Genomic DNA, 12200 nt, shown 5'->3' on the forward strand with positions numbered 1-12200 from the left:
AAACGACGTACTAGTGTAATCCCAGCTTAACAGCCTTTAGCCAGTCAACCTCGGCAGCAGGGTGCAAGCATTTTCATTGGTCATTTCCTGTTTTCACTAATGTAAAGACGATGTTGGATATAGTAGTTATGCAGATTTAAATATATCAGGACAAGACAGCAAATAACAAAGGGCCTCATCATAACAGTCGAAAGTGGTAAAGAAGAGTGAAAAGATATATTTCTCCTATTCTTTGTTTTCTGATTTGCACACCCATAAATTGTCACGTGTCTTGCCAGCTAAGAGGTAAATGTGAAACCCGATCTGTCCTTGGTGTGTGAGTGTTGGTGGCCGTATGTCTGCTTCACGACACTCCCTCCCCAGCCTCACCCTCGTAACATGTAAGCAATGTTTACGCCCATGTATACAAAATGGTAGGTCCCTAAATTACCCTGAATAAATAAGGGCAAGAAGTACATTTTAATGAAGTCTACTGAGGTCGGTGAGTGAACGTGTGACACTGTTTGTGGTGCCTCTAAATTTCTTTCATGTTATAAACCAAGTCATTCTCTCATTCTTAAGTAGATACCATTCTAGCCACTCCAGAGGTTCAAATGGTTCAAATGGCTCTGAGCACTATGGGACTTAACATCTATGGTCATCGGTCCCCTAGAACTTAGAACTACTTAAACCTAACTAACCTAAGGACATCACACAACACCCAGTTATCACGAGGCTGAGAAAATCCCTGACCCCGCCGGGAATCGAACCCGGGAACCCGGGCGCGGGAAGCGAGAACGCTACCGCACGACCACGAGCTGCGGACGCACTCCAGAGGAGAATGACATTAGTTCAGTTCATCTTTTATCCTCATCAACATTTAGCTACCTGGGAAGACTCCTATGAGGGACCCAAGAACTCTTTGACTGCCAACAACATAAAAAATTATATTTTTCACAAAATTGACCTTTATCATTGTAGTAAGCAACGAATACAAGAATAATTACTCAAAAAATAAACAATAAATTGTTTTGAGGAGATAGTTTGACTTTGGAATATAATTTTAAATTTTTTCACAAAATTACCATAATATTAAGCAATGAATACAAAGAGTAAATTAGCGAAAAGTAAACAATCAAAATTGTATTAATGTTCTGGTTTTACTTTGGGACCACTGGGACAGTTTTCAACTACCCCTCGAAAGTAATTTCACATTGTTCCTAGACACAATCCCACACATCGGAACTTCTATGAACTCATAGTGACTAAACCAAATTATAGTCCTAAACAACAAGGAAAAAACCGATCTAAAATTTAATACATTTTATCAAATCTACAGAATTCTCCAGTGATTCAATTTAGAAAGCACATGTAACAGCAGTGGTACGAACTCAAATTTACGTTACTGTTACTTTAGATATACTTACTCTGACTATTAATGACCTCTTCAATATGATCAACACAAAAAAATACACGTCACAATCTCCTACAATCACAAAACACCTCAGTGTACCACTAGATGTCTCTGTCTTGCAATAGCGTCAGTTGCTATATGCGAAAGCATTGGAACTTCCAAAAAATAATGACAATAATAATAATAATAATAATAAAATGGCGGTTTCATGCAGAAACTATTGGTACTCAGTGGGTCACACGACGGCCAGAATAACAGTGGACATCCTCATAGTTATCCACTGTAGCATAGAGGATAGTGGATTACTTACTTGAAAATTTCGATTTGTTCATGGTCGCATATTTCTAAATACTTTTCGTTTTATTTCCAACATTATCGAGTTTATCATTTGAAACTTTTTTTTCCAGGCAATCGTTTCGGCGGGATATATTTCTTCACTCGACCAACCCTATTGGTACTGGATCCGGATTTGATCCGCTGCATTCTCGTCAAGGACTTCTGGACCTTCCAAGACAGAATGACATTAGTAAACGAGAACGAACCTATAAGCCAACACCTTTTTGCTATTCGTGGGAACAAATGGCGCAGGTTACGTGTGAAGTTGACGCCCACGTTTACATCTGGAAAAATGAAGATGATGTTCCAGGTGAGACTACTGCCCCGCATATTCATAATTTAAACCCAAAAAAACACATTTTGGAACTCCTAAAATAACTTAATTCAGCTCTACTTGCACTTCGAATCATGGTAACTCTTGGGGAGAAACAAAACAGTAAGTTGACATATTTTGATAATTTGCATTCATTAATGTCTTATGAATCAATATGCTGCGTTAACTTATTTCATGTGTTCATTGCTCAAAAACGCTGCAGTGAGGATAATGTGTGGTACTTACCCATGATTATCTTGAAGTCATCTGTTTAAGGAGTTAGGCATCTTGGGAAGTACAGCTCGTGAATTATGTTGAAAATAATCCATCAGAGTTGAGTGGGAACAACTATGGACATAATTACAGTAACAGAAAAAAAGTTACACTCATTACTCGATATTAAGTTGTCTTTAAAACAAAAAAGGAGTGCACAATGCTGCCACCAAAAGTTTTGATCACTTTCACAATGATATAAATTTTTTTCCACAGACAGCGAATTTAAATTTGAGAACAGACAGAAAAGGTTTCTCCTTTGACAACTCCTTCTACTCTGTAGAATAATTTCTATCTTCGTAATTTGTAACAGGTGGTTGACAGGAATTACTAACTCATAACTATACTGAAACAAAATCAATTGTTATCGCTCAGAATGTAATCATATTTATGTACGAGTATATAATGCTGGTGTAAAGTGACTCGTAATCGGTGTTACTTCAGTCATTTGTGCGAAAAAATGGTACACGAAACATGGAATTCACTAACATCGTCTAACTGCTGTCAACTGTGTGACTGTTTATGCTCTGTTTGTAGCTTCTAGACGTCCATGTTTATCCCTACACTAATCGGTACAATGAAGGTTCTTTATTCAGACGTACCCCAATCAGTTCTACACTCCTGGAAATGGAAAAAAGAACACATTGACATCGGTGTGTCAGACCCACCATACTTGCTCCGGACACTGCGAGAGGGCTGTACAAGCAATGATCACACGCACGGCACAGCGGACACACCAGGAACCGCGGTGTTGGCCGTCGAATGGCGCTAGCTGCGCAGCATTTGTGCACCGCCGCCGTCAGTGTCAGCCAGTTTGCCGTGGCATACGGAGCTCCATCGCAGTCTTTAACACTAGTAGCATGCCGCGACAGCGTGGACGTGAACCGTATGTACAGTTGACGGACTTTGAGCGAGGGCGTATAGTGGGCATGCGGGAGGCCGGGTGGACGTACCGCCGAATTGCTCAACACGTGGGGCGTGAGGTCTCCACAGTACATCGATGTTGTCGCCAGTGGTCGGCGGAAGGTGCACGTGCCCGTCGACCTGGGACCGGACCGCAGCGACGCACGGATGCACGCCAAGACCGTAGGATCCTACGCAGTGCCGTAGGGGACCGCACCGCCACTTCCCAGCAAATTAGGGACACTGTTGCTCCTGGGGTATCGGCGAGGACCATTCGCAACCGTCTCCATGAAGCTGGGCTACGGTCCCGCACACCGTTAGGCCGTTTTCCGCTCACGCCCCAACATCGTGCAGCCCGCCTCCAGTGGTGTCGCGACAGGCGTGAATTTAGGGACGAATGGAGACGTGTCGTCTTCAGCGATGAGAGTCGCTTCTGCCTTGGTGCCAATGATGGTCGTATGCGTGTTGGCGCCGTGCAGATGAGCGCCACAATCAGGACTGCATACGACCGAGGCACATAGGGCCAACACCCGGCATCATGGTGTGGGGAGCGATCTCCTACACTGGCCGTACACCTCTGGTGATCGTCGAGGGGACACTGAATAGTGCACGGTACATCCAAACCGTCATCGAACCCATCGTTCTACCATTCCTAGACCGGCAAGGGAACTTGATGTTCCAACAGGGCAATGCACGTCCACATGTATCCCGTGCCACCCAACGTGCTCTAGAAGGTGTAAGTCAACTACCCTGGCCAGCAAGATCTCCGGATCTGTCCCCCATTGAACATGTTTGGGACTGGATGAAGCGTCGTCTCACGCGGTCTGCACGTCCAGCACGAACGCTGGTCCAACTGAGGCGCCAGGTGGAAATGGCATGGCAAGCCGTTCCACAGGACTACATCCAGCATCTCTACGATCGTCTCCATGGGAGAATAGCAGCCTGCATTGCTGCGAAAGGTGGATATACACTGTACTAGTGCCGACATTGTGCATGCTCTGTTGCCTGTGTCTATGTGCCTGTGGTTCTGTCAGTGTGATAATGTGGTGTATCTGACCCCAGGAATGTGTCAATAAAGTTTCCCCTTCCTGGGACAATGAATTCACGGTGTTCTTATTTCAATTTCCAGGAGTGTATATCTCTTCCATATTTTGTGATAAGCATTCCTGTTCCGGACTACATTGTTCTACCGAACAAACCGATATTAGTAAATTGTAAAGAACACCGCCATTTTATACATGACGTGTACTCACCTCTAAGAGCTGTGATTGGAAAGTATTAACAATGGTTCCGCTACTGCTTACTGGTTTGGCGGGCAGGTACACGGAGAATAGGGAGTGAAACAATATGCTGCGTTAACTTATCTCTGAGAATGTAAGTGTTCTATGCTCAAAAACGCTGCTGTAAAGATAATGTGTGGTACTTACCCATGTTTATGTTGAAGTCATCTGTTTAAGGAGTTAGGCATCTTGGGAACTGCAGCTCGTGAATTGTGTTGAAAATAATCCATCAAAATTCAGTGGAACAACTATGTACATAATTACAGTACAGTCTTTAAACGCCATCTGACAGGAAACTGCGTTTCCTTTATGCAGTTCGTAGTGGCAGCTGGTTGGTGCGAGTCTGTTAGGGCTTGTTGCCGGATTCTGTCTGCGTGAAAATTGATGTAAAAACGGAGCAACGAGTTCGTGTGAAAGTTTGTTTTTAAACCGTTAAATCCGCTTCTGAGACTTACGAACGATTAAAAACAGCCTTTGGGGATAATTGTAAGAGCCAGTCAAATGTTTTTGTCTGGTTCAACAGATTTAAAAATGGTCGCGAATCATGTGAAGATGAACCACGGTCCGGCCATCCTTCCATCTCAAAAACGAATGAAAATGTTGTGAAAGTTCGCTACTTAATGCGCTCTGATCGTGGACCTACAATTAGGGAGATTGCTGATGAACTTAAGTTTCTATGCAGCGCAGTCGATTTTAACTGAAGATCTGAACATGCATCGAGTGTCCGCAAAATTCATTCTAAAAGTGTTGTCAGGTGACCAGTGACAATATCGAGTTGAAGTGTGCCAAGAACTGATTAATCGGTCTAAAAATGACCCAGATTTGTTAAATAGGGTAATTACAGGTGACGAATCTTGGGTAAGTGGATATGATCCTTAAACCAAAGTGCAGTATTCGTAGTGGAAGACTCCAGGTTCGCCGAGAAAAGCATGGTAAAGTCAGTCGAAGGTAAAAATGCTGGTGGTTCTTTTTTCGATTCTGCCGGCATTGTGGGTCATGAATTTACCCCTGGAGGACAGACAATTAACCAGGAATGGTACAAATGTGTCCTTGAGCGTTTGTGCGAAAAGGTACGGAAGAAAAGGAAGATAAGAGCTGGGTGGTACACCATGACAATGCTCCAGCTCATCGTGCGTTCTCCATCGTTGAATTTTTGAGCAAATTCAAAATTCCTGTGCTTCCACAACCGCCATATTCCCCTGATCTGGCCCCTGCGGACTTCTACCTGTTTCCTAAACTGAAATTTTCACTGAAAGGGAAGCGATTTGACTCGATTGAAGCCATCCAGACAAATACGGAGAGCGTCCTTAACACACTTCAGAAAAAAGTTCCAGGAATGTTTCCGAAAGTAGAAATACCGTTGAAGTCGCTTTGTTCGGTCAGAAAGGAGTATTTTGAAGGAGATGCACCACAGAAGCACAATTACAAGCACATTCTTAAAGCTTTCCAATCACACCTCGTACTTTGCATGTGGACCAAAACGCAACAGCTGGAGAGAAAAAACGCCATTGTCTGTTGGCAGAAAGGGAAAACCGTCAAATTTTATGGCGGGAAAAGATGCCCATTCCGCCTAATCGAACACAGTGTGGTGGAACACAATGCAATATGCAGAGTTACGATTTCTGCAAACCTAATTCACAGGGCCGCACGTAGCCCATCTAACTGGGAAGACAAGAACCATATTCGATAAACCTTGACTGTTGGAACACTGTTCTATTGGATAATTATAAGTTAGTTTGAAGAAGTTTCCCACATTCTTGTAGTCAAATGTCATCCCTAGTTTTATCTATGCCCCAAACAAAACAAAATACATAATTTTCAAAGCACTTCAGCTGATCTTTAATTACACCAGTCAGCATTAAAAAATATAAAAAATTAAAATAAGACAATAAGTCCTTTTAAATAAAGATATCTCGAGATTTGTGGCGCAATGGTTAGAGCATCTGCCTAGTAAGCGAGATCCACGTTCGAATCCCAGTGTTGGTACAAATTTTAATTTATTGCTTCAGCTTGTATTCATTATCATAAATAAAGCTGAGATTTAATATGTCTCAGAAATATATAATTTCATCTGAAACAACTTTTGTTAGCATTGTTTCATAACTGATCACATGTTCTTGATTCAATGATATGAGGATATTTTATCAGATCATTAATTCAATATAGGTTATATAAATAGCGGTATTAATAATATAAAAGGATGTACTTATGAAATATATAGAGTGGAATTCACTCTTTGAAGTTCTGAAGATAGCAGAGATAAAGTAAAAGGAGTAATGGCATGTAGTTGTGTACGAAAGTGAAATGTGGATTACAAGCAGTTCGGACAAGAAGAGAATGAAAGCTTCTTAGAAGGTCTGCTACAGAATAATAGGAGGCCAGTGGGTATTCTGGACCAAATGAAGAATGGAAGGAATAAAATGGCAACGTAACAAATGCAATGGCCAGGTAACCAACATGCAAGGGCATGGTCGTGATGGCTGTGGTTGTAAGACATCATCAATGGCGAAGCGTGATTCTTACCAACGTTGCATTGCAACGAGTCTTTGTAGCAATGATATATGGTAGAGAGTGCTTCCTGTCAATGTTGTATGATAGAGGTTGAATCCTACCAAAGTTGCAGAGAGTGCTTTTACCAATGTTATGTGGCGGAGGGTGCTTCACAGCAGACACTTGACACACTTTAGATGCATGCGCCCGAAAATGCGCACACACACGTACACACACACTTCTTGATCTCCCAGTCATCACCCACCAGCCACTGAACTGAACTGCCAAAAATCCAAACTAGTTCAGTGCGAAGCGCAGTGTAATCTGTAAGCTACACTAGTTGTGCCAGTACGTTTATGTATTTTTAATATTGGGCCTGGTGCATGAGCTCATAGTATTTTTTCATAAATTTAATAAAGACAGCAGATACACATAATAGAGACTTTAGTCATCAATAATATGTTCTCAAATGGTTCAAATGGCTCTGGGCACTATGGGACTTAACGTCTGAGGTCATCAGTCCCCTAGACTCAGAACTACTTAAACCTAACTAAACTAAGGACAGGATGGCAGTTATAAGAGTCGAGGGGCATGGAAGGGAAGCAGTGGTCGGGAAGGGAGTGAGACAGGGTTGTAGCCTCTCCCCGATGTTATTCAATCTGTATATTGAGCAAGCAGGAAAGGAAACAAAAGAAAAATTCGGAGTAGGTATTAAAATCCATGGAGAAGAAATAAAAACTTTGAGGTTCGCCGATTACATTGTAATTCTGTCGCAGACAGCAAAGGACTTGGAAGAGCAGTTGAAAGGAATGGACAGTGTCTTGAAAGGAGAATATAAGATGAACATCAACAAAAGCAAAACGAGCATAATGGAATGTAGTCGAATTAAGTCGGGTGATGCTGAGTGAATTAGATTAGGAAATGAGACACTGAAATTAGTAAAGGAGTTTTGCTATTTGGGGAGCAAAATAACTGATGATGGTCGAAGTAGAGAGGATATAAAATGTAGAATGGCAATGGAAAGGAAAACTTTTCTGAAGAAGAGAAACTTGTTAACATCGAGTATTGATTTAAGTGTCAGGAAGTCGTTTCTTAATGTATTTGGAGTGTAGCCATATATGGAAGTGAAACATGGACGATAAATAGTTTACACAAGAAGGGAATAGAAGCTTTCGAAATGTGGTGTTACAGAAGAATGCGCAAGATTAGATGAGTAGATCACATTACTAATGAGGAGGTATTAAATAGAATTGGGGAGAAGAGGAGTTTGTGGCACAACTTGACATGAAGAAGGGACCGGTTGGTAGGGCATGTTCTTAGGCATCAAGGGATCACAAATTTAGCATTGGAGGGCAGCGTGGAGGGTAAAAATCGTAGAGGGAGACCAAGAGATGAATACACTAAGCAGATTCAGAAGATGTAGGTTGCAGTAAGTACTGGGAGATGATGAAGCTTGCACAGGACAGAGTAGTATGGAGAGCTGCATCAAACCAGTCTCAGGACTGAAGACCACAACAACAACAACCTAAGGACATCATACACATCAATGCTCAAGGCAGGATTAGATCTTGCGACCATAGCTGAAGCGCGGTTCGGGTCTCAAGTGCCTAGAACCGCTCGGCCACACCGACCGGCAATATGTTCTCCTTCACCATTTACAATAGTCTTGCCAACACTGGGGTAACTTTTCCCTTCCACAACTGTAGAAATCACGTGGTCTTGTTGTGAAGAACTCATCGAGCCGTGTTCAGAGTGCATTTTCATCCAGAGAGGAAGTTACTTGACGGTTCTTCTATAGGGAGGGGAAGAGGTGAAAATCAGGTGACTAAGGAGGGTGCACAATGACTTCGCAAACCAACTCCTGTATAGTGTTTTTATCTGTCTAGCAGAATGCGGGCAGGTGTTGTCACGGATTAGCGTCACTTCATGCAGTTCTACTGCTCATCGTTCTTGGATTGTCTCTGCAAGACGTCTCAGTTATTGACAATACATGTCAGCAATTCGTAGTGCACAGTGTCATCGCTCTTCCAACACATCCATAAAATGATTTTTCGTGGTTTGCAATCAGGTCTTTGTATGGAGACTTGCTGCTTTGTTAGAGCTCAGCCGTTCCTTTCTTTTCCTTATGTTGGCATAAAGACACTATTTTTCGTCATCAGTAATGATACAGGATACGAATGGTTGGTGTTCTTCATCATCCAATTGATGACGAGCAAGCAGAATGTACATATGGCCATACACAGATTTCTATGGTTTTGGCCCGGCAGCGTGCTATGTAGAGGTATAATGGTACTGTCATCGGAGTACAGTGGGCACCTAGTGTACTCCGCTGACGACTGGATACAATTGGGTCCACTTTCCTGCCGCATGTTCTTGTGCTGTAGTGTAGGGCCAGACCGCCGCCACGGCGTATGCCGCTGGTAGTTCTAAGGGTAGCTCAGAGACGCGTATAGCTGCAGTTCCAGTCCGGCATTGTGGGCCTCGACGTTGCCAACAATTCCGTCTGCGGGCAGAAGCGGAGTCTTTGTTTAATCTCCCAAACAATAAAAACGGTTCAAATGGCTCTGAGCACTATGGGACTTAACATCTATGGTCATCAGTCCCCTAGAACTTAAAACTACTTAAACCTAACTAACCTAAGGACATCACACACATCCATGCTCGAGGCAGGATTCGAACCTGCGACCGTAGCAGTCACGCGGTTCCGGACTGAGCGCCTTAACCGCGAGACCACCGCGGCCGGCAATCTCCCAAACAACCCTGTGACATACAGCGTCGGTAATAAGTTTCACGTTACGATCGAGAAGTAGATGCCGAGTATATCGGCAGGAGGTACTTGACTTCTTCCTTGAAAAAGCTCTCGGCATCACGTGCATTTTGTGTAGCAAAGTCGTTTCCAAAAGCGAATTTCAACGTTGGTTTCCGGTGTTGGTTTACCATAATCTTGTCGCGCTATGGCGGAAACATACAGAGCGTCGACTCTCGGCTGCTAAAGCCAGACTGCACTTATCAACCACTAAACGTTTGTTGTCAAATTAAGAAAAAGTTGTCTTTCAGGGAGGGACGTTGATGAAATTGACCAAAAACGTCAATTTTCGATTTATTTTTTAGTTGTTAGTACATCTCATGGACAATAAGTTCTCAAAGCTCCACGTTTATGTACGTTTTCCTCAGATTCTATGAATGCTAGAATTATGAAATTTTGTGCACATATTTCTGCAAAGCTAATAAACGTTGTCTTAAGAGCAAATTCTGATTGCAAGCTGAGATACGGGGAAAAGTGCTTGGAATTTTGCATGAATTTAAAATTGTTCTTTTGGAACTATAATTAAAAAATTATGAAAATTCTCCTATTTAACCTATTCCAAAAACCTCATTAGAGAAGCTTCCAACATATAAAGAGATGAAACAGAGACAATTTTGTGGAAATCTCTTGAAGAATTTCTGAGAAAAAAGAACATACATTGTTTTTTGAAAATAAAACTTCAAATTTCAAAAAATGGTTCAAATGGCTCTGAGCACTATGGGACTTAACTACTCTGGTCATCAGTCCCCTAGAAATTAGAACTACGTAAATCTAACTAACCTAAGGACATCACACACAGCCATGCCCGAGGCAGGATTCGAACCTGCGACCGTAGCAGTCGCGCGGTTCCTGACTGCGCGCCTAGAACCGCTAGACCACCGCGGCCGGCCTTCAAATTTCATTTTAAAAAGTTGAATATATAGCATCAAAGGATTTTATATGTTAATGTGTTCGAATGGATCAAATGGCTCTGAGCACTATGGGACTTAACTTCTGAGGTCACCAGTCCCCTAGAACTTAGAACTACTTAAACCTAATTAACATGAGGACATCACACACATCCATGCCCGAGGCAGGATTCGAACCTGCGACCGTAGTGGACGAGCGGTTCCAGACTGTAGCGCCTAGAACCGCTCGCCCATCCCGGCCGGCTGTATATGTGATACTTTCATGTAAGGCGTGGTACGAAATTTCATTGCCATATCTCCAAAAATGTGGATTTCCTGCATTTTTGAAATAGTGTTCGTTTTTCATCCCCCTTAATTCATTGAGGAAATAATCGAATATATCTGTGCTCATTCTCGTGTTTTCGAACAATTTGTTTGGTGATCTTCACAGTTGATGATATAAGTTACTAAATCCTTCATAAAAATTGCTCCCTTTGTAAATTTCACGAACAGCGCTCCTTTAACACCTTATGTCATTGCCTTTGCCTTACTCTCGAACTACAATACCGACAGTTTATGGGCACCGTTTATTAGAAATAGCTGGTGGGCTCTTACGGCCATCTTGTCCGGGAGTTCATCGCTCCCATGTAGGACAATGGTGGATGTAGCCCCATGTTGCTTCCTGCAGCAGGAATGACGCGCATCAAGATGTCGTGCACTGTCGGTAGTTTCTACTGCGTGAGCTTCTGAGCACTGGCCTTTGTTTTCGCATGTGTCGACATCTTGCTGTTTGAAGCGTCACCGAGCCCCAGGGTGATGTCGCAAGGATCCACGCTCTTGCACTGTTACAGAGGAATGTTGTACATCTACATCTACATCCATACCCCGCAAGCCACTGACGGTGTGTGGCGGAGGGTACCTTGAGTACCTCTATCGGTTCTCCCTTCTATTCCAGTCTCGTATTGTTCGCGGAAAGAAGGATCGTCGGTATGCCTCTGTGTGGCCTCTAATCTCTCTAATTTTATCCTCGTGGTCTCTTCGCGAGATATACGTAGGAGGGAGCAATATACTGCTTGACTCCACGGTGCAGTCGAAACTTCAACAAAATCCCGTACCGAGCTACTGAGCGTCTCTCCTGCAGAGTCTTCCACTGGAGTTTACTCGTATCTATCATCTCCGTAATGCTTTCGCGATTACTAAAGCATCCTGCAACGAAGCGTTGGAACTTCTCTATCACTTCTATCAACCCTATCTGGTACAGATCCCACACTGCTGAGCAGTTTTCGAGCAGTGGGCGAACAAGCGTACGGTATCCTACTTCCTTTGTTTTCGGATTGCATTTCCTTAGGATTCTTCCAGTGAATCTGAGTCTTGAATCTGCTTCACCGGTGATCAATTTTATATGATCATTCGATTTTAAATCACTCGTAATGCTACTGAGCGTCTCAGATAATTCATGGAATTAACTGCTTCCAGTTGCTGACCTACTATATTGTAGCTAAATGATAAGGGATCTTTC

The 12200-nt window shown here is 42.8% G+C and overlaps 1 protein-coding gene across 2 annotated transcripts in view; it reads left to right on the forward strand.

The window, feature by feature from the left end:
* LOC126272645 (cytochrome P450 6k1-like) overlaps nt 1-12200 on the forward strand; it is a 68707-nt gene that overhangs the window by 17362 nt on the left and 39145 nt on the right. For both annotated transcript variants that reach the window (XM_049975636.1, XM_049975638.1), the window contains exon 3: nt 1801-2039. In XM_049975636.1, coding sequence (XP_049831593.1) covers nt 1801-2039 — 239 coding nt within the window. The remainder of the gene's footprint in view (nt 1-1800; nt 2040-12200) is intronic.

The sequence above is a fragment of the Schistocerca gregaria genome, chromosome 5 (genome assembly GCF_023897955.1).
Source record: "Schistocerca gregaria isolate iqSchGreg1 chromosome 5, iqSchGreg1.2, whole genome shotgun sequence".
NCBI lineage: Eukaryota > Metazoa > Arthropoda > Insecta > Orthoptera > Acrididae > Schistocerca > Schistocerca gregaria.